The following is a 23,728-nucleotide window of genomic DNA, read 5'->3' on the forward strand; positions in this document are numbered from 1 at the left end:
CAACATACTGAGCATTGCAGTTCCAATCTGACAGGTTTTTTTCATTTTATCTTTTTATTAGGTAAGCTGTTGCATTAAAATCACTGGGACTATTCATGCTGTTTAGATTGATTGTATGCTTATGCTTGTTAATGGCTTTGTGGCAGAGTACCTTGCAGGTGGTTTAGCATGCCCTTAAAGGTAATACACTGCTTCATTTTGGGCTCTGTGCACTGCTGCTTGTATTGAGTAGTGACCTCATTGAATGGCTTCATTGAAATCATGATGGCTGCTGACTGTTTGGTGCCCTGACTATACATGGAAATGAAGCTAATCTTTAAAAACTGGTTTTTAACGTGGAAAATTCCTGTGCAGCTAGTCAGGTTAGAGCATATTGTTTATGTTGAGATTAAACCCAATTTGAATTTAGTTGACTTCATACAAAGATGCATTGAATCTCAGATTTACTGGTGTGAATTTACAGGTGTAAAATGCAGTGTAGTGGCCTGCAAACCCTAAACTATTTGAGCTGCATGCTTGGATGAACTATGGGAACTTTGCAATTCCCTTGACACATTTGCCCATAGATAAACAAAAGGAGATGTATCTTCAGGTTCAAAGAAGGATATTGAAGCATTAATAATGGAAAATTGCTGCTCAATAGAAAATCTCTTCTGGTGCATTTTTTAAATATTTTTGCTTCCTTGTAAGAGAAGGAACAAACAATCCACTAACTTTCTGCCAATCTGCTTAATACAGAGGTACCAAAACGTGGCACTTCTGTATGACATTCAATTAGGAGCATTTCCATAAGTTGCTAAGAAAAAGCTCACTTCTGTTCTTCTGTTAAATCTAGACCTCTGAATTTATAAGAGCAATTTAATTTGGATTATCTGATTTCCTTGAGCATTGCATGTAGTGTTCTCCTGGGAATTAGTTCTTCTCTTACAAAATTGCTTTATTCCAGGTGACTGTTCTTGATGTCCATGCTGAACTGTTTTGGAGACTGTCTGTTGCACGGCCTCTCTTGCTCTTCTGCTACCTCTTAGTCCGTAATTGGCTTCATTTTCCTGCCTTTCCGAAAGCTTCTTGCTGCTTTATTCCCTTGGTCACTGCCCTGCTGCGTTACTGGTAAATGTTGTCATGACTCCTGTCTCTTGCAGCTTTGGAGATATGTTGTCCTTTACACTGACTGCATTTGTTGAGCTGATGGATCATGGGATTGTATCGTGGGATACATTCTCTGTGGCATTCATCAAAAAGGTAAATTTGTAATCAATGCTATCTGTTCTATATCAGTTTAAATTTTTGAGGTGAGTTGTGGTTTGTTTGGGTTTTTCTTTTTCCCCAGGTACATTATTTAGATCATTGGTCAAAAGGTACATGAAAGTCGGATTAAAGTGCTATTTCAAACTATGAATGTTTGTAGTTGCAGGATCTGGCCCAACTTCTATGGAAATCAATGGGAGTGAAATGGGATCAACACTGTATTAGGCTTATTACACAAGAAATTGCTTGCTAAATTACAGTGTGACCTCCCTGGGCAGATACCATGCAGTTAAAGCAAAAATTAATATTTTTTGATTTAATGTAAATTAAAATGAGTAATACCATATTTCTTGAAACAAAAACAGTACTGAAGTGTTTCCTCTGGGGGTATGGGAGGGAGAGAAATTAGTTAGTTTACAAATTGAAATTAAGCTGATCTCTACTGAGTTTATCAAGTTGAACTCTGGCCTCCCTGCATCTTGCAGCTGAGGTCTGTGGTTTTGAAACATGTCTTTCCATGATTTGTAGCATTTTTTTTTCTCTTCTTACATGTAGAAGATGCACAAAAGCAGCAGAAACACAGGAGTACTCTTTAACAGATTTAACAGACTTCAGAAAAAAAGTTTTTGTTACTGATTTAACTCTTTTCATTTACTGTGGGGAAAAAAAAACCAACCCACACTTCTTTACAAGGAATTTTCAAACCAGATTGAACTCAGAACTTAAAGTGCATTTGTACAGGTTCAAAAGATATTACAGTTACTTCACTAAAATGATAACAGAAGCAGTAACGGAATGAATATAACCTGAGGCAAATATATCTTTGTTTTAACAGAGTGTGTCAGAGCAGAGACTTTTAATTTAAATTTGGTTAGAAAATTGCTACCACCAAAGGAAAGTACATATTTACTTTTGTTGCCAAAAGAGAAAGAAGAATCAATTATGAAAAGAGCATTAGATATTAAAGCTCAGTTTTGGTCATTAAAAATGATGGATGCTATTTGTAAGAAAAAATTGTGTAATTAATCTGGTTTTTGGAGTGTCTTTTTTTTGCCAATCTTGCAGTCTGGATAGATTATGGTGATGATTATTGTTATCTTTTCATGGCAAAGAAAATGGTACAACTGTTTGTTTTAACTGACTTCATGAGTTACAAAGTCAAGCTCAGAATGCCTTATTTGCTAGCGGAGCCTACTAAGAAGTGTATGAAGAAACTTGCTAAAATGAGTTTAAATCAATCTACTTTGTTAGCGACTCAAAGTGATTGTCTTTGTCTAACCTTATCAACGTCTTTTGCCCTGTGGGTGGTATAGTGACTACAGAAAAAAGTGCTGTGTGCACCCCTGTTAATGGCTCATCTCTTCTGTCTGGCACTTCCATAGGTTTCCCTGGACAGTGACCCAATTTTAAAAACAAAACAAAAGACACAAACAAAAGCATTCTCACAAAGTACCTATGAAAACCAAAACTGGCGGTAAAAACCAAAAGTGAAACTGGTGGACAAGAAAGGCACCAAGGAGAAGAATAGGACAGTTAGAAGAGAAACAGAAGGACAAAGAATGACAGAAATAGAGCAAAGAGGCACCGGTGTGTCCTGATGTGCCCACGCAGTTGGGAGCCGGAACAGCAGAGCCCTCAGTGGGACTCTGCGGGCAAGGGGCAAACCTAAAGGAGCACCTTTGGACCATGTCTCTCTGGTGGCAATCTACAGCTTTATTCTCACTTGCTTCTCTGACCTTGGCTTTTGACAGGCCACTTGAAGTTGCTGATGGGCTTGCTCAAGTGGTTGACAGGATGGGTAAGGGAGCTGATAAATTTCTGCTAGCTGAGGGGGAACTTTGCAATTGAGTGCTGCCCTTTGAAGCTGTCTTTCATGTTAAATGGAAGCCAAACTGGAACGGGGAGGAATTAATCTGAACTTTTTTCTTGATTAGTTTTCTAACTTAAGATGTAGAAGCTGGAGGAGACCTCAAGGGGAACCTCTAACTGCTTCTAATGACTAACTGCTTGGTGTTGGATGCAGTCTCCCTCCCATCCTTCGGGTACATAAAGACTGCTATTCCAACTGCTGCAAATAAGAATTGACACTTTCAAGGAGAGCTTTGTTCCTTATCTTAAGGGAGAATAGCATCATTTGAAAAATCTTCCTTATGATATGCGAGATTCTCTCAAGACCTTTTTCTTGCTTATGACAATGAAGTTTATTTCCAGCTTCCATAGTTGCCTAAAGGATTTGGATGCCCAGTTCTTAGAAAATGTCATAATAATTGGATATGAACATACATTATACAAATTTGGTACTCCCATTTTTAGTCCCTACAGGAGGAGAAATAAAGTTTGTAGTATTGGTTGAGATAGTTAAAAATATCTCTTAGAATTATTTATGTAATTGCTGTTTCATAACTGTGTGATGCAGAGTCTTAACTCTGATGAATTGTTTACTCTGCCTTCTAAAATGTACTGTGCAGGAAAAGGGGGTGGCAGCAGGGAAAGTATCTCTGTGTCTCACAATTGTCAGTTTGTTTTTCTGTAGTCAAGTGCAACTCTAGTTCCTTACTTGCAAATGAGATGCACACTTTAAAATTTTACTATATGTTAGGACTTATCAGAGAACAAAACTTTTGTCAGATCTTTCTGTACATTTCTGACATCAAAATGGTCCAGGCAAATAACTAATGAACATGCCACTGCTCAGAAAATCATGTTTCCTTCACTGTTCTTTCCCTGTGTGGTTTTTGTTGGTGGCACAGTTTGTTAATTTATTTTTTTATTTTATTTTATCTTTTTAATTTTTTTTTTAACTTTTGAATTCTCTCCTGTGCTTTAAGTGATGCTGTAATGGGAAGAGAACTCAGATGATTAGTTTGCTATAGGTTTCTTATCTACCCTCGCTTTACATGTTTAGCTCCTGTTTCAGCAGAGCACTGGGGCTGGACTTGTAAGGGCATTCTGATTCCTAATTTCCCTTGAAATCGATTGGAAGTTAAGCCAATTCTTTTGTATGTGGCTATATATGTCCCGATAGGACTATGCAGATATTAAGGTTACAGGTATTATGCTGAACAAATAGTTTTATCCTTGATGAAACACACCCATGTGAAAGTGGTTTTCATGTGAAAGTGCAATGCAGTGAAGTTGCTTGTTTCTGGAGGAGAGGTTGTATTTCTGTGAACTTGCATTATTTTTATCATCAGAATTTTTGACAAATGAGTGCAGGATTAGTTTTGGATGTTGAAAGCCCTCCTCGCGCGTGGTGCTCAATAAGCAGAGAACAGCAAATAACACAAACTTGAACTCCTATTGATTCTTGTCTCTTTTCAAGAAGGGTCTTTTTTTTCCCACATCTAGAACTTCAAGTATGGTGATGGAATTTCTTTTTAATCTAATTTTGCTCCCTCTGGAACTGGTATGCCTTATTTATCAGGGTAGATAAGCCTATTATTCTGGCCAGACTTCATGCTTTAGCAAGGCGGTTATGAATATACATAGCTTGACATGCAAGTTACCTAGCAGATGCTTTGTATGTATGTTCAGTGTGATATATCATAGCTTTTCAATCACAAACACACAAGCCAGCATCATACCTTGGGTTTGTGTTTATGATTAAAAGATGGTATGGTCCAGGATCAGAAGAATAAATATGTCTAAGGCAGCCTGTCCTAGACTGAGGTTTCAAGTTATCTATACTGTGAGATTTCTGCAGGTCCCCGATACGAATATGTCCCAGTGAAGCATTTACACTGCCACTTGAAATACCATGGGAAGGAGCTGCTGCACCAAGAATAATTCATACGTGTCAGAGCTTCTAAAGAAGATGGTGACAGTAGTCTGACAAGTTGAGACACAGTCTGGACATATTTTATTCTTGCTGCACAATTGATTCACAGATGCCTGATGACTGTGAGGCATCCAGAGCACATTTGGCTGATGGTGTGAGCAGTGCAGAGTTGCTCTGTGCGTACACTGTCCGTATTGTGGGCCTTCTGGACATCTGACAGCTCTGGCTGCAGTGCATCAAAAAACAACTGGATTACCATTGAGAGGTAGGGTAGTACAGTGCTTCTGAGATACAGCTTGTTACTCTAAACAGCACAATGTGCATCATATACTAATGCAAATATTACTTGGGCTCAAGACTTGCAGGCAGCAGATTTTGAAAGTCCAGAGTAGAAAAAGGCTGAGTTGTTTCTTTCCTCCTGTTCTCTATGCATGCAGGGGTTGGGTCTTTTTTTTTTTTTCTTCTTTTTTCTGTAAAGTCAATGTGCATTTCCTGAATTGAGTTATATTCAGGATAGCATGTTGTTATTGTGGTAATGCAAACCAAGTAGCAGAGCAAACAGCAGTGCTGCAATAGGTTACAAGAAGAAAAATCTGTCCTTCTTTCCTTGTACTCTCCAACCAAAGTTGCAGAAAGGGTGTTTTGCTCCTTCAGTACTACTCAAGATGCCACAACTTCAAAACAATGTCATTGTCCACATGTCAATATTTAACTGTGAATTTTACAGGCAGCTAGGCAGCTTTTCCAAGCACAGCGCATGCCTTTCATCCTCCAAAAGGAAAATGATGCTAAGGCCTAAGTAAGCATCTAGAACCAGAAACAGTATAATCACATTAGTGGCTTGTAGCATGAGTACTGAAGAAGCACGTGGACTTGAAGTTTTCTGGAAGGAACGCATCAAACCTGAGACAGGGCCACTGTAGTGTGTTACTTGGCTGTAAAGAGCAAATAACTGTAGTCACACAACATTTCTTCTGTCTGTCTGTGCTTCCTTGGGTACCTTTCAGCTTGACTCTGCCAGTATTGATGTGTTCAAGGAAAACCCGGGCAGTTCTCACTTCCTGCATCAGCAGGAGGCAAGCTTCTTCCCAGGAAGCGGGTCTGTGGTCTGGTCATGTGGAAGAATGCACGTTGCCACATCTTACTGCACAGCTGTGTTGGCTCTGCAGATGTGAGCGTGCAGAGGTCAGACCTGGTTTTAACTAACATGCCATTTGTTTGTGGCAGCTTGCAGTAAAAGTGAAGGTTATTGATGAATGAACACTTAGCAAGACTGGGCTCTAGACAGGGTTATGGAACCAGTTGTGCTGATAAATTATCATGAACAGAAGTTTAATTTGTTACCTGGAGAGAGCTCATTGTTGTTAACAGCAAGGGCGTGTTTTGCCAGGGAGCTAGATGTAAATTTTTCTTTTCAAACATTTGCCTTGAGCCTAGATACTTGTTTAGAGAAAGCTTGCTGCACAGATTTCTACCGGAGAGAATGAGAAATATTCTCCTTTCCAAAGTTTTCCTCACAAAAAATATAACCGTTCTAGTTCTCTAATGTTGATTTATGATGTTCATAATGTAATGTTGAAGCATAGGTTTCGGTGGTATGAATATTGACATAAATGTATGGTGTTTTGTGCCAGCTGAAGAATCTGTGCCACTGTGTCCTTTAAAGGTATCTGCTGTGCCTGGTTATTGGCTTTCAGGTATTCACTGATGTGTGGACAAGACTACTTGTACTCTGATGCCTTTCTGTGAGCCATGTCCACAGTTGTCTCTTCTTCCCTTTCCCTGTTTTCATCACAAGATGTAAATTCTCTAAATGTTTGAATTTGTAGATAGCCAGCTATGTGAACAAATTTGCCTCGGACATCTCTATCTTGCAACGGTCGCTAGCAATCCTGGAATCGATGGTGCTCAATAGCCATGACCTGTACCAAAAGGTGGCACAGGAGATCACAATTGGGCAGCTAATCCCACATCTGCAGGGGTGAGTGTCTTCAACTGCCACCTGATACGGTGGATTTTTTTTTTCTGCCCAGATGAGCACAGCATTTGGAAAAAAGAGTGGTATAAAGACTGGCAACCTCCTGTACGATTCCTGCATCCAGTATAAGTGGCTGGGTGATTTGTAACCAGCTTTCTGGAGTTGCTTGATCATTGATTTTAATATTTTTTTTTTAATTTTTTGTTTTGCACTAAGCTGCCTGTGTAGTTGGAAGTGGGGAATGGAGAGAAGAGCACCCCATAGTAATAAAATGCTTAATGCCATTAACATACAGATGGGATTGTTTTGCTTGCCAGCCTCTGGGAAGTGTGTAAGAAAAAAATTGGTCGACTTTTGCTGAAGGTTTATTTAAAAAGGGAGAGGCTTTTTCTTAAACAGTAACGTGCAGTGGTTAAATGGATGGATACTGCCCCTTGTAGCATAGGGGTAGTGTATTGTGTATAGTGTATAGTTATGCTTGCCTCCCAGCTGGGACATCTTCCACTCACCTGAAAAGCTTTTGATACCAGTGGGTTCATCCCCAGAAGCCTTTAGGGAAGTTTCCTCTTCCTACCTCTAGCTGTTGGGCATTTGGCAGAAGCTGATTGCCTGGGTTCCTGCTATGATCAGTGGAGGGTCAGTGGCACTTCAAGGGTGTGGCTAATTCTACCTTTCTTGAATGCTGAGTCTCCCTCTGGAACATTGTGTCTCAGTAATAGAGACAACCTGGTCATGACCAACTTTGACTGATGACCTAACTTTTACATGGTTAACATTAAGAAGTCCACTTCTACTTGCAGTAATGCAACTGGAAGATCAGTTTCTACAGCTCATGCCTATTCATGTTCTTCTCTCATGTTTATAATTTTGTTACAAACAGGACAGACCAAGAAATCCAGACATATACCATTGCAGTAATAAATGCACTTTTCCTTAAAGCACCGGATGATAAGAGGCAGGTAAGTTGTTGGGTCTTGTATATCTACACATCTGTAGGAAAAGTGTGTCATATTCATACCTGTCCCAGCCACCTTTTTCCTGCAGTTAATTCAAACTGAAACTTGTTCTGTTGTTTCATACTGATATAGTATTCATTTTAATGGAGCTACCTCCATTTCACACCAATATTAGTAGGGATTAAGCATTCTTCTGTGCTTTTGTAGTTCCGTGTAACCTCATATGAACCATATTGACTGTGGCTGGCTCTACTGAACTCTTTGCCAGCACAGCTTGTAAAACTAGGCTATTTTTGGTAAACTGTTCCCCCCCGCCCCGATTTTTTAATAAAAAAATGCATTCCTTTTGAAAATGGAAATGTCTTGCCATGTAAGCATTTCATTACTTTTATAGCATACTATTTTAAGTTAACTTTAGTGCCAGAGATCAGAACTCTCGAAAGTATTTCAAGATTGCTAGTTGCTGTTAAATGAGGATGGAATGAGATGTGTTACAAAATAGAGAAGTCTTATATATGTTTATGAAGTCATTAGCCTGTGTCAAAACAGATTTAGTCATTTATTTATTTAACATTTCTGTCACCAGGAACAGTGATGATGATTCTTGTGGTGGCATACTGCTAGTGTCCAGAAAAAGTTCATTGAGAGCTGCTGATCAGTTCTGACAAGGACTTCCCTTAGATATATTTACATTTTTAAATGCCAGAGATTGTTTAAACAAACATCAAAGCCCTAATGGGTAATTTTTCTTTTTTGCTTCAAAAATATTTTTAAAATTGCAAACGGGAAATTAAAACCATGGTTTAATTTAAAAAAAGAAAAAAAAAAAAGCGCCTTTTTCTCCCACTCCTTTTTTCCTTCTTACTCCAATAGTCTTCAGTTATTAAGGGAAGACGGCACCTAATGAACAAAAATTGGAATAAAACTTTATTTCAATTTTGGCATAGATCTATGATAGGTCCTTGTAAGAAAACCAAAGATTTTGCTTTTTACATTTGTGAATAGTTGCTACTGCTTATGTTTCTGTAAAAAGTATGCTTTAGTCATATTTGAAGTTGAGAGACAGTGTCAGATGTCAATGAGACTTTAATATTAATCAGTGGGCATGTGTTCCTGAAGATAACAATACCACAGGGTATTCCCAGCAAGTAAAACTGTATTTCACCAACAGTGTAACCATCTAGTGAGGCTGGCAGTAAACCATGCAGACTTCACTTCACCTGCAGTACCTGCTGCTGTGACACAAAATTGTTAGTCATGGAGTTTATGATCATCAAAATATAATGATCTGATTTTGCTTGAAGGCTAATAGCTCCGGCACTTGCAGAAAATTTCCTTCAGCCTTTAATAACCTATAATAAGTAGTCAGAATCTGTTAGGTTTCTCTTTATATCTATCTTCTGGTTAATTACTAAACCATACATTGAAGAAGGTAGGTGTCCATTAGCTTCAAGATAGGGATAGCTTCAGTAACTTTTACTGAATTCTGTCTTTCTAAGACAATGAACTGAGGTGATGGAGTCTTATGTAATTATCTGACGGTGGGTACTCAAAAGTTAAGGTTCAGCACGCACCACTTACATGGTTAGGAGTGAGAAACTGCACCAAACCCTGTATGACTCTAGTAGCTTTGGCACCCTCTCTGCTACTGTCTTACGGGAACTGGCATGATGTGGATGACTGCACTGCAGGTAAGAAAATTATTTAAATTGGTGCTGGTATCTGAATTCCTTCCCCTCCTGTTTTGTTTTTTTTGGGGGGGGGGGGGGGGTTTGGGTTTTTTTGGTTTTTTTTTTTTTTTCCTTCTATTTCTGTAATGTAAAAAGCCAAGAGGTTCAAGGTTTTTCTTTTTTAATGAGGACTCTATGGTTGCTTTGCTTCCTCTGCCACTGTCAAGGACCAAATCATCTAGAGAAACCTAGGTTATTTAAAAAAAAAAAGAAAAAAAGTCTTTTTCAGAAAAGAGCTGAGAGTTTGAGCATTGAAATGATAGTGTGAATGTTTGAAACACTTTTTTTGGCAAATGTCTGCATTTTTGCAGAGACATGTTGCTATGGGAAATGAGATGGCAAATTTTGTCAAATAATTTTTGTTCTCATCTGTTACTACAATACTTATTTTAGAAGAGGCAGCCCATCAGCTGCTAATAGCCATATAGCCTTCTTGGAGGCAAAGTTGATTTTGATGCAGTAATTGGTTTTGTGAATGCTTGTTGCTCCTATCAGTTTTTGGTCCAGTGACAAAAAGCAATATCCAAATAACGGATTTTAAAATTATAGGTATATGAAAGAAGTGACAATTTGATAATCCTCTCCAAAAAGTAAAATATAATAATACCCATTTTTTAGCCTTGAATGCAGAAAAGACTACCTTATGTTCTTTACCTGTCCATCTTTTGCCAGTGAATATACTTTGACAAAACGAGCCAGTCTGTTCCCTGTAACATGAAGTATATCATGTGGCTGGCACTCCCCCTGCAGCTCAGTTGTGCATTTCCAAAAGAGAAGAAAGCATCTGTATCATTTATTCCTTTGCTGTTATGTGCAATTGAAACCTGCTCAGCCAGAAAAGGCTTCAAAACTAAAGCTGAGTTGCTTTTGTCTTTGGTCCCTTCTTCCTTCCTTATCATTCCCATGTTCTGTTGCAGCACTTTTTATCTCATATAAAGAAAACAATCAACGTCCATGACTGCCTTTGTTCTTGCAATTAAAATTATTTTCTTTTTGTGAGCAAGTTCTCACCCTAACATTTTATTTACATAGTTTCTGCAGCTATGTTTCAGCAATGCAGTTCTTCATATGTTTTATGTAATAGTTTCAGTTTTCCCGTTTTCCAGTTTCTTGTTTGTTATATAAAAGTAACTGGTATGTACTCTATATTACTCTTCAACTCTCACAAAGATCAGCAGGAATTTTTAAAAATTTATTTCTTCTGAATGTGAACAATATTTTTGATGTGGTGCCAGTGGCACAAGATCACAGTGCATCCTAAGAACGTCCTTAAGCATGTGTCAGCATTGATGTGGTTTGTTGTGCTGTATTATGTAAGGCTGTGATACATGAGCTCTATTTCCAATCGATGATCTACTAAATGCAAACATTACCCCTTTGTGTACATATAAACAGTGTCTAAATAGCAGTGTGCAATATGTTAACCAAATCCTTAAATAGTACATTTTGAAAACAAGAATTTAAAAATAATTACATGATGATAATTGCTCTAAGTTGTATGCATTCCATATGCTAGCATATATCCACGTGAAAATGGGGTATGCACTTGTAGGTATGGTTAAGATTAGGCTCTCATGCTTGCTGAGTATAAAATATTCCCTCCTATGCATTGTGGGACAATTTGCAGCATGGACAGCTGGGATCAGCTGCTTAAAAATGACAGAAAAAGCATATTCTTCTTGGTAGTGACTCAGGCAGGTCTAGAAAGAGAAGTTCGTTTAAGACAAAATAGTGGACCAATGTCAACATTGTTACCAAAATACAGGGGAGAAGTATTATTTACTATGATGAAATAGTACTGAGTTGTAGGCTGATTTACTGAGTGAAAGTTAAAGTACTTGACTTAAGCAGCCAAAATATTAATGTAAATAAGCATGTTGTTTGACGTCTTGTTTTAAAGGCCTCGCTGGCTTCCATTCCATGCTTCCTTCTATGTTGTGTGTAGCAGGCAGGGGGAAGGTTGTGCTTGAGCAACTGTGTGTAAATACTCTAACACACAGAGGACTCTTCTGAGGTCTTTCATTGCTGGTTTTGGATCACCAAAGTCCTCAGCTTGTGACAGACTTTTCCTTTTCTTTGCCTCTTTTCTCATAGTAGAGTAATCTAAGCTTGTGACCCCCAAAATAATGCATAGAATTGTATAGCTGATATGCTGTTTCATTTCATTTATAAGTAACACTGCAGAAACTTAAGACTAAAACCTTTTAAGTCAGTCTTCTAGGTATGGCACTAAAACACCTAGCTTCTGGCTAATTTTTTTATTTTTTTTTTAAACTAAATCAGGAAATGGCAAACATTTTGGCACAAAAACAGCTTCGCTCCATCATCTTAACTGTAAGTATATAGTTTTTCAAAGTTATTTTTCACTAGCAGAGAGAAAAGGTGACTCCAGTTTTGGTGCTCAGAGGTTTGATCTTAATATATTTTAATTGCACTTGTATTTTGATGTTTTGAAGCCTGTAATATACAAGATAAAGGTTTGGTTGTTGAATGGATTCAAAACTGATTATCAGACAGGGTATTTTCCTAGTCAAATAAATTGTGGTTTCTTCATGAAGATATAATACTGAATAAAAGAATAATACCTCAAGCATTTGCTTCCCATGGAGAATGTGAACTTTATTGTGCAGAAGGGTTGTCAGAGGAATATGTAGCAAGTCCTCTGTTATAAGGTTTGGAGCTGATGACAGCTGGGCAAGCAGCACAGAGCTTTACATCTTGCAAAACAAACCTCTGTGTTTTTCGGTTCTACAGTTTATTCTGTCTTGATATAAAGTTGCACACAATTTGTCACCACTTGCACAAAAGAAGCATGAAATGTAGCTCAGAGTAAAGTTAATGAGTGTAATATAAAAGACTTACATTTGCTATCATGGAAAAGCAGAGGGATTTTGCCTTTGACCTTAGAGTAGATTACATCTTCAGGGGAACAAGGGAAGGTGCTCTTTCTCTGTTATGAGATACTAGGCAGTGTAAAACAAACCAAACAACAACCAAACAAGCCCTCACTGTTTCTCATTCATTATCATAATTTCAATTATGCATACAAAAAAAGAGAATTTGTTTCAGAAGGCATATTTTTATACTGCTTGTGTGCATAAGAAATGCTCCAGTGCCTTTTGGCAGACAAGTTCTTTTAGTCTCTGGAACTGTACAATACCCATTGCTGTATCCATCTCCTACTTGATGACACTTTCCTTACGTATGCTCTGCTGTGTTTAGTGACCTGGTTCTCTTTCCCGTATAGAACCACTTGGTATTTTTTGGCACACCAGGGATTTCTGAATTGTCCATCAGTTTGGTATCTGCTTTCTGAATGGGATAATTCTGCATGTATGGGGCATTGTATGCTAATGTATTTCTAAGCAGTCTTCCTCATATAGAACAGAGTTGTCTGGTAGAGGTAGGATTGTGGTGTGATCTTGACTGCTGCAGCAGTAGCCCTGTTCTATCACTGTATTCGCTGGTTGTGTTTGCTGCCTGAATACTTTTCTGCTCAGGCAGCTACTCTTGTAAATATTTTCTTAATATACTTGCTTTTTTTTTTTATACGGAGCTCTAATGCTCTTGGTAAGGAGTTAATAAGTGACTTCCCACTACTGATTTTTTTTTAATGCCATTTCTCAAATATATGCACAGGCTCTATCTAGTGGCTAGAAGGGGAAAGCTTTGGTGCATTGTTATTGTAAAGTCCTGTCCCTTAAAGTTACTTACATAGTACCTAAATCAGTAGCATTAGTCCTGGTTTGATTTTCTTTTTTTCTGGAGTATACATACACTATTGCATAGCGAACATGTACTTACAGAAATGGAAACACCTGATTGCACCTAATGTAATTTTCTGATAAGATGGCATTCACCAGAGTCTCTCTTTCTTTGCAGCATGTTATCAGGGCACAGAGGGCCATCAATAATGAAATGGCACACCAGCTTTATGTTCTGCAAGTACTTACCTTTAACCTTCTGGAAGACAGAATGATGACAAAAATGGATCCACAGGATCAGGTAAGCATCTGGCGTGATCTGGTCGGAACAGGAAGAGAACAACTGCTCATTGCTGTGCCTGAAGGTCTTTATGGAGGAAAAGACACCGCTAGGAATGCTTACACAAGCTGTTTGTTCATTCATTCATTCTATCTCTCTCTCTCTGTGAAGCTGGGTTATGTCTTCTGGTTGTTCGATGATATACTGGCTATTGCTGTCCTTGTGCACAAGTACAACAAAATGGCCCAGCCTTTCTCCTTAGCATGTAGTTCCATGAACTGAATTTGGCGTCATCCTGAGTAAAACTCTGTGCAGCAGTCCAGCATTTGTTTCTTTTGGGTAGTTCTCAGAAGCAACAGAGATGTATGGTCCTTCCTAAAAGTACTTCTGCAGAGCTAAAAAGAATGTTTCAATGAAAACTATCTGGCATGCTAGAGTTGAAGTTAATTTGTGTTACAATAAAATGCATTTTTGTTACTGGGAACCTATATAGTAGTTAATTTGTTTATTGCTGTCTGTGGCCAAACACCAGCTTTGATACTGTTCATTGTGCAAAAAGAGATACGTATTCCCCTAAGAGATTCAAGTTTAAATGTAGAGTCAATAAGCCACAGAGAAGATGTGTTTTGTTTCTTTATTTTTTGTGGCCGCCTTTTAGGCCCTGTACAAGGAGGAACCTGATTTCATTTTTAAGCAGGAGTTGTATTAAGACTTGGGGATAATTTGGAGACGAGGAGGTGCGAGAGCAAGGTGCTTGTAAACATAAGTAACCTCACGCTGTACGATTTTACCCTTCCTGTTTCTTAAGTTTGGGGCAGGAAAGTTTGACTCTCGGGAATGTACACACAGTTAACTAGTGTATATCTTCATAAAGAGTGACTGACACAATGTTAGTATTGATGATAGGGTGGTTATCCCTGTCTTGAGACATTTTTAGCGATGTGTAACTGCAGTAATTCCTCTCTCGCCCATTTCTGTGCTAGCAAAAATGGACAGTTACCAAAAGGAATGCAGAGTGCTGAGCCATTTTTTCAGCCAGCAAAGTGCTTAAGTATCAGCTTAATTTGAAATGTGTGTGATCTTTTGGCTTCTGTGGTTTCAGGTCTGTGATTAAAATTAAGTGTGTAGTTAGTGGCCTTTAACATTGGTCCAGCTTCTGGAAGTTAGCACTTAGGCATCTGCATGTGAACTCCACAAATGTGAGGATCTGGGAAAATGGGGACCACAAAGTTGTTCTTGCTGACTGTCTCTCCAAGTATGAAGTAGGGAATTTAGGTAAAGAAAGGCTGGGCAGTGGAGGGAATACAGTGATTTGAAATAGCTTTTGTGGTATTGATTATTAAAGTAAGAGGTAAGTTATTTTAACCAATTTTTTTAACCTTGTTTTTACATAGGCTCAACGAGATATCATATTTGAACTCCGAAGAATTGCATTTGATGCAGAATCTGAACCTAACAACAGTAGTGGCAGTATTGAGAAACGCAAATCTATGTATACTCGAGACTATAAAAAGCTTGGATTTATTGTGAGTATTTTTGTGTGGTGGTACACTGAAAGTGGGTGAGTGCATCTGTTGTAGTACATTTTACAATCAGTCACTTTTCTTACTTGGTCTTCTGGCTATTTCCTACAAGGGAATAGCTTGCTTTTTTTTTTTTTTTTTGTATTGCAAATCATGTTAACCCGAAGTGACTGCTTTAGCAGAAATTGGGGTTAATTGGAAGAAATAACTACTTGAGGTTGAAGCACATAGTTTTGCATGAAATGCCATAATTAAAATCTAACTTTTAATGATATTTTGGATGAACAGGCATTGTCTAATGGATCTGTGGCAGATCTGTAAAGTCATTGTGCTCTGTTAGTAATAATGTGGACTGATGAGCACAGTAAATACGAGGTAGGACTTTATGGTATTTACTTGTAGGGTCTTGTGCTTTGGTTGCTCGAAGTCCTTTCATCCAATTGGAGTTCTGGTCCTGCCTGAAACTGTGTTGGGGAACAGAACAAGATCTTGCTAAACTGTTGCATACATTTATATTAATGATTAATGTATATTTTCCCCCCTCTGGAAACAGAGCATGCACAAATACGCTGCAATTAGTATCTTGATTTATTGTTTACTCTAGGTTAGTATGCAGTTTTCTTCCTCCTTAGGTAAAATTGTATGCTTCATGTCTTTTGTGATTCATTACTTTGCTGTTGGCCTGGCAAATATACACTGAATATAGTACAGTAGCCACAGTTACAGACAGAGGGGTTTTAAATGCTCTTGGTGCAAGCTGAAGCTTGCTGTCCAGTTTGAGCTCTCTGCTCAGCTCTGTGGTGTAGGGCTCACCATTACCCAGTTCCCTTGTGGTTTTGGGAGGAGGCTTTCTGGATTCTGATAGTTGTTTTCATTACTGATGAGTGAGGAGAAATTACTGCTGTATTAGTGCTGTTGTATTTGTAAGGAGTTGTAAGTAAATAGACAGGAAGGGAGGAACTTGGCATTTTGGGATTGTAAGTAAAACTAATGCTTTGAAGAAGCTTTTGAAGCTTGATGGTTTTTTTTTGTTGTCTGTGAATCTGTTCTCAGTTCCTGTGCAATAGGAGACCATTGCTATACCAGCTTATGAGATTGGTAACTCCTATGGTGAGACAAGTAGAGGACTTTGTGCCCTCAAGGCCAAAACTAAAAGAAAATGCAGGCCCTGGCTTAGAGACAAATGGGCTGGATATAGAGCCTCCAGCTTGTGGTGAATGGGAACAGAAGTGGGGGTCACTGTCATGGGAGGAGGAAAAGTAAGGAGGAAAAGTAATATAGGGATTGTGGCATATGGAGGAATTGAGGAGATCAAATTTAAAACAATCATTCTCTAATGGAGGCTGATCACTCTTGGATATCTGCTGCTCACTCTAGTTTTATGAGGTGTTGAAGGCACTCAGCTCCCACAGTCGTCACTGGCACCAAAGTATCTAGCAGCTCTGAAAATCTGATCTTGCTTTCTTAAAGCTGGAGCTGAAAACCTTAAGTGTGTAATGGAGCATTCAATAGAAGCTGAACTGGGACTAGCGCACAGATCTGAATTCCAGTCCTATTTTTCTGCTGCTTAACAAGGACTAAAGATCATTAGTTGTGCAGGCTAGCACTAGTTCTTCCAATGCTTTTGTTTGTCCCACAGGATATATTTTGATTCTGCAGAGCTGAAATTATTAACAGCAGCATGTTTTAGGTGATAGGGTTGTGAGGAAAACACTTGGTGTGAATCAAAACGTGTTACTGTCTTGTCTGAGTTTGCAGGAACTCTCTTGCTGTGCCTGTGTAGCAGGGACTTACCCATTATCTTCATTACTCTCATTTGGGCTGTTTATTGGGAAGCCTACTGAAAACACTGCAACAGTTGTCAAGGGTAACTGCAGCACTGTTGACTAATTATGATAGCCTTCCACAAGGGAATGGGGAGCAAGAAGTCTAGGAAGGAATGAGAACTGGGATCAAAACAATGAAGAAAATGTGGGAATGGCATAATGGGAGATAAGAAAAAATATGGGGAAGTGAGCTGTGAAAGGAGCACCGCAGGAAAAGCCCAAATGGAAGGCAGGTTGTCCTGCTATAACAGTACGATGAGGCGATGTACAAATAATAAAAATGTCGGTAGTGAACTGTGAGGAGGGTTATTCTGCTCTTGTATGGAAGTTTGACTTTGAGCTAAGAGTACAGTGATGCTGCATGTACAACTTTTCTCACAGCTGAAAAGAAATTTGACCTTCCTCACAGAGCGGGGGAAGGAAGCAGGACCTGTTGTGAAATCTGACTGGTGATTGATCTCCAGCCTCGCATGTAGGCTGTGCTCTGACTGGACTCCAGTTAGCCTGGCTGCCTTCACCCCATCTACTTCTTGTCACTCCATCATTAAAGTGTCTTCAGTGCAGGTAGAGGGATGCATTAGCAAACTGATCTCTGCTCTGAATAACAGGAGGTTTCTTTTTCCCCTGTTTTGGTTGTGTGGCACAAGAAGAAACCCAGCCAAATAGGAGGCTGCCTTTGAATGCTGTCTTCATTTCACTGGTGTCGGTGGTCAGGATACTAATTTCTTGAACTGATTAAACGTTCTTTTCAAGGCGGAGAGTAAAACCATGTTTAGCCATCAAGTTGTTCCTGGACTGCTTGTTCTCTTTCTGTATGTGAAATGCAAGAATCCTGTTCATTTTTTGCAGCCGCATCAAAAAGCTTTGCCCGACTACAAATGTAATGTCAACAAGAGACAAAGTCCAGACATGGTTTCAGATGTTTACAATATCATTTGTAAAACTACGTAGTTAGAAACCTACATCTAGTTAAAGAAACCACAAGACCTCTCCAGATGGTTGTGATGACATGTGAAGTTTATTATGGGCAAAGAGATTTTCAGATGAGACAGTCTTGAGGATTTATTAAAATGCTGACTGTGGTGGGTTGACCCTGGTTGGATGCCAGGTGCCCACCAAAGCTGCTCTATCACTCCCCCTCCTCAGCTGGACGGGGGGGAGAAAATATAACAAAAGGCTCGTGGGTCAAGATAAGGACAGTTTAATAAAGTGATAGCAAAGGTTGTGCGCACGAAAGCAAAGAAAAAAAACAAATGATGTTATTCTCTACTTCCCATCAGCAGGCGATGTCTGGCCGCTTCTCGGGAAGCAGGGCTTCAGTACGCGTAGTGGTTGCTCCGGAAGACAAAATGCCCCCCCTCCATCTCCCTTTACTTAGCTTTTATATCTGAGCTGACGTCATATGGTATGGAATATCTGTTTGGTTAGTTTAGGTTAGCTGTCCTGGTTATGTCCCCTCCCAAGATCTTGCCCTGCCCCAGCCTGCCATTGAGCGGGGGGGGGGGCAAAAATGTTGGAGAGACAGCCTTGATGCTGTGTCAACACTGCTCAGCAGTAGCCAAAACACTGGTGTGTTATCAACACCTTTCTAGCTACTGATGCAGAGCACAGTGCTATGAGGGCTGCTATGGGGAGTATTAACTCCATCTCAGCCAGACCCAATACACTGATGAATACAATAAAAGATGACCCAGTTAGGAGATGTAAGATACTGTCCACCCTATTGAATTATTTTCTGAGTCAATTGCAAATTAAATAGCCTGAATTCCTTCTTTCCTCACCTTTTAAAATCTCTTTTGGCAGAGGAATTCCAACCAATGCTTATTGCTGACAATTCTTGTAGTAGAAGTAGTCTTTTAAACTTTCCAATAGTAATGTAGTTCAGTGTTAGAGATATTTAAAAGATAAAGCCACATATAATGGTAATGATAAAATCCATCCTAAAATTCCTGATCTGTTCAAATGTTTTAGTTTTGTAAAGCTCATTGTATGTGAAACTTCTAAAGTTTTCTTGCATTTGGGTAAACTTAATTTCCATAACTGAGGCAGGCAATAGAATACAACTCAAGAAACTGATATCCTGTATATTTTCATCATAATTCTTTAAACGTCACTAACTGTCATTGAGAAGTTGCAGTGAATGTGTTTGTTTAGAAGCAGATCTGACCAAATTCTAAGAAACTTAAATAGGTTAAATAAATGGAAAAACAAACAAATCTCATCCTAGGACAGTTTTTCTTAAGTTTGCAGTTTGTAGAGCTTCTGGGGGTTTTTGTTTGACTTCTCTTCAGTAAAATAGAAATAGTTTGTATGAGTGCAAAAAGTCAACATGGAAAGTGATTTTGTAATTCTGCCATGCCACACTGGAATTTATTAGTGTAGCAAAATAAAATGTGGGTTAGTACAGGAGATATAAAGTCAGTGAGGAACTGTCTGATAAAAGGTGACAGTTAAAAGGGAAATTAAGTATGGTGGGATGTTCTTCAAAAGTCAGGTGTGGGCTTGACTTTCAAAATATTAGTGGTGGTGACATAAAAGAGTGAATATATGCTGATGAAATCTTCTGGTGAAACAAATTTGGGAGCATCAGTGAAAGAATCACCATGTCATTCACAAATTAGATAACCTTTTGGATTAGAGAAATAGAAATGTAATTTTATTCAATGATACAAAGTGCAATGGTGTTCATTTAGGACCACTGGCAAGAATGTCTTCTGTAGGCAAATATCTAGTCTATGGGAAAAGATAACAGAGATTGTGCAATGTAGACAGAAAGAAAGTCAAATAAGGTAAGCTATATCTGGAAAGATATTTTCAGAGCAGCTAAACTGTTAAGGCTATTTTCTGCATTTCTGAGACATCATCTAGAACACTGTATAATTTTAGTTACCTGTGCAGTGACTTGTGGACTAACTGAATGCAGGATGAGTACAGAGGGTGTGTCTTGTGCAGTGATGAGGGAGATGTCTTACAAGAGTTGACTTAAAAAGCTTGGCTTGTTCAGCCAGCCAAGCTGAAGGATGTGGAAATACCAAGTGTACAAATGGTGAGAGGGAGGAAGCCATATGTAAGCTAAAAAGCAGTGATGGCAATCAAGTTATGGAAAAGATTTTTAATTGAAACAATGGGGACAAAATTTGTTACTAGTTTAAAGATGGAGCTTGATCCTTCATGAAAAGGCTTATATACTATGTTTGACAATGGTGGATAGAGGAAGCAAAACACATGAAGACTATGTGGAAAAAAAACAAAATCAAGGTTGCTTAGAGAAGTCTGAAGGGAGGCATGAATAATTAGGTGGATAATGCCATTTAAGTCAGCATAGCTGATTTGTTAGACATTGCAAAAACTTTCTAATGTGAGGAGAAGCAATACCAGAATAGATAGTTTGGAGGAAGTGTCTTCTAGAGATCTCTGGAAAGAAACTTCAAAAATAGTTGAGAGTAACTAAAGCATGCCTTAAGCTCCTCAGATCTACATTCTGCCTCTGAGACTTCTTCCAGATTTTTTTCTCTTCCTCATGTCCCAGATGAGCAGCTACTTTATCTTTTGATCTTATTCTTCAAAAATCCCTTGGTTCACAGCACAATATCCAAGTAGCGCTCTGAAGATAAAAACCATTCAGTTTTCTCATGGGTGGTTCTGTGGTGCTTCTCACTGTCTCTTTGAATAGTTCATTAGCTGAAGCCTAGGGATAGTGCTGACCATTTAGAGATGAAGTGAAGGTTTTCCCCCTTGAATTGTCTGGCTAAGGAAAGATGCTCAGGACTTTATTTTTCAGAATACTTTCTGCTTTCCTCAGTGCATGGCTTCTGTTACATGTGTGAGTGTTACTGTCTGCAGAGCTGAGTGTATCAGATCAGGCATTTGGAAAATGAAGAATGTACAGTTAGTAACTGTCCTGTACCTTACCTGTCTTGTGGTCGGTCTTAAAGTCTCCTTGTCTCTAGACACAGCTTTCTCACCAAGCGAAATCTGTGGCTGACTTAACTGAGAGGTTTGGCCTGAAGTTCCCACCAGCAAATGGGAAGTACTTGTTCAGGACCTTACCTTTGCAAGCATGAGCAATCTATGTGTCAGTGTGACTGTAGTGAGTCAGGGTTTTGGTTTTTTTTCCCCAGAGCAGGTGAAACTTAGTAATTCACTATAGGGAATGGAGAGTCCTTAGGTTGCCGTGGCCAAGAATAACTTAAGACAAAGTCAGCAGCTGCCTGGATAACTATGCAGCATGATTTATTTCCCTTGGATCCATTTTTCTTCTTCCTGTATGTTTATTCCTGCAGCCGTCTCAAGTAGAAACACTTCTCAGGCTCTATTCTGTATGACTTCTATCTCTTCAACATATTAGAATGATTGTGCGCAGTAACCTTTGTGTCATGATACATTCCCCAGAGGAGGTGCCTTCTCTGCACTGAAAGGAGGTTATCAGGAAAATAATTTGTAATCATGTAATTAATATTTTGTAATGATTACTTGCAAGAGGGGCAAACTCAGATGACTGCAGCAAGTGCTGACATACTCCAGCCTTTAATTGCTGTCCTCTGCAACCTATCTAGTAGAGCTCTGGTGTGTCTAATTTTCTCATGCTCACTTGGAAGCTGCTTGTCCCCCAACTTTGTTTTCATGTCATGCCCCACAAGTGTCTCCACCCCAGCCCCAGGATTTGGGAATGGAGGATTAAAGTTAAGCTTTGGAAGAGGGTGGGGGGAGGGTGTTGTTTTCACGTTTGTTCTTCAGTACCCAAATCATGTTAACTGGCAATGAATTAAATTGACTTTCCCTGAGTCCAGTCTGTTTTGCCTATGATGGTGACTGGTAACAGCCTCTTGTCCTTATCTTGACCCACAAGCTTTTTCATCCTTTTTCTCCCCTTGCTCTGTTGAGGAGGGGAGTGGGTGAGCAGCTGGGTGGGTGTGTGGCTGCTGGCCAGCGTTAACACACCACACCTTCTTTCTGTGTTTTGCTAAGTCTCTCTTTAGGCTGCTTCTGGGCTCACTCCCTAAGCCATGGTAGCTCAGAGGCTCCCTCTTTTCTGTATTCTATTGCAGTCTCCTTGCCATGCTATCTCACTTTCCTTTTTGACTCCTTATCTCCTCTGGCCTTTCTCCATTTCTTTCCCTACCCTTCAGTTTTGATTTCCCACTTCCCTTGGGCTCTTTGTTCCATTTTGATCTCAGGTTGTATCTGTTTCCTTCTAGCATGTCTGATCGCTGATCCCCATTACCTCATTCATTCAATCTCCCTGAATTTCCTCTTTTTCCACCCCCACTCCCTCCTCGTGATGTGGTTCTGCTCTGGGTTTTCCCTTGCCTCCCTCTTTCCACCTCCTCCTCCCACCCAGTTTGTTCCTCCATCAGTATAAAGCCTGATCAGTCAGCTGGCTCTCATTTCCAGCCTTTGCTCTGAAAGTTGACAGGACTTTCTAAAAACAGACCCAAATCGCATTTTTCCTGTGTTTTATTTTCAGAAATGGATGGACTGGGTTTAGCTGCACGTTCCAAAGATTAATATTTGCCTCATCATGGAAAATTTCGGTTGCCATGATAAGTGCTGTCCAAGCTGTTAACTGAGAACAGGATCTAGTAATGGGAAGCATTGGGCAACTGTAATAATAGTCAGCACTATGAGCCCCACCTCTAACTGACCTATAGACAAAATGCTTTCCTTTTCATTGTTTTAACATAAAGTGGGGGGTTCTGACTTTAATAGCTCAACCATAGCTGGATTAAATTTTTTTTCTAAAGATACGGTGTTACTTTTTGCTTATTATTTTGGGCTGTGAAATACTTACATCCTAGTTTTGAAGAATTTAAGTTAAACTGATTTATTGTAACCTTATATTAATGACAAATTATGACTGCAGATTTGAGGCATGGGTTTAGTGGGGATTGTGTGTGTGTGTATTAAAAGAAAGTTCAGATTTCTATTGATAGAATGGTAGTAGATTAATTAGATTGCTGTGTGATAATCATTCATCCTGTATTACTGACTCTGATAGAAAGAAGTAAAGAGTCAGGGTGAAATCACACAATGAAAGGGCAGTGCACAATTCTAGGTAATTTGCATGGTGTGGATTAGTGGTAGTCAATTAAGCAGTAGATTGAGGTGGGCTCTAGAAAGGAAAAACTGAGCAAGACTGGGGTGGGGTTTGGATGCCAGGAGTGTTAATAGTCCTTCAATTCCCTGGAGTTACTACTGTCAACTAGATCTCTGAAGTCCCTTTGTTCCAGCTGGTCATCTGGATTAATGGTAGCAGTCTGCCTGGCTAGGGAGGATAAAACTTTCCTAGGAGGGACAGTGAGAGGGAGATGGACAGAAGCAGACCCCATGTGGTACATTTACTTAGCTATTCTTGTTGAAGACCTTAGGATGGTCATCCTTTTTCTTCCTAAAAAAGGAAAGCCTGAGTGTTTGAAGTCTTACAGCCTTATGATTTGTAGGACTGGGAAAGGCCTGAACAGGAAGCTGAAGTTTTGTGATTTGGTGACTAAAATCTGGAACTGGTGTAAAATGCTGACAAACTCATCATAAAGGTTTTGAATGGTCATTTTCAGCTATTTTACTTACAGTTCCCTGATGTTTCCTTCTGTTGGTGATACTCTGCAGTGATGGGAGGTGTTGCATTGTTTATCCTTTGGGGAAGCTTTTCAACTATAATAAAAGTAATGCTTTCTTGCATTCAGATTCTCTTGTTGGCTTTGGCAG

General features: G+C 39.2%; 1 protein-coding gene across 1 annotated transcript in view; it reads left to right on the forward strand.

The window, feature by feature from the left end:
- LOC104841266 (engulfment and cell motility protein 1) overlaps window positions 1-23,728 on the forward strand; it is a 212,703-nt gene that overhangs the window by 108,017 nt on the left and 80,958 nt on the right. Inside the window, exons 8-13 of the mRNA XM_010582811.1 lie at window positions 1,143-1,242; window positions 6,856-7,007; window positions 7,885-7,963; window positions 11,974-12,024; window positions 13,573-13,695; window positions 15,069-15,200. Of these exons, the coding sequence (XP_010581113.1) occupies window positions 1,143-1,242; window positions 6,856-7,007; window positions 7,885-7,963; window positions 11,974-12,024; window positions 13,573-13,695; window positions 15,069-15,200 (637 nt within the window). The remainder of the gene's footprint in view (window positions 1-1,142; window positions 1,243-6,855; window positions 7,008-7,884; window positions 7,964-11,973; window positions 12,025-13,572; window positions 13,696-15,068; window positions 15,201-23,728) is intronic.

The sequence above is a fragment of the Haliaeetus leucocephalus genome, unplaced genomic scaffold, assembly GCF_000737465.1.
Source record: "Haliaeetus leucocephalus isolate CR32 unplaced genomic scaffold, Haliaeetus_leucocephalus-4.0 Scaffold83, whole genome shotgun sequence".
Lineage (NCBI taxonomy): Eukaryota > Metazoa > Chordata > Aves > Accipitriformes > Accipitridae > Haliaeetus > Haliaeetus leucocephalus.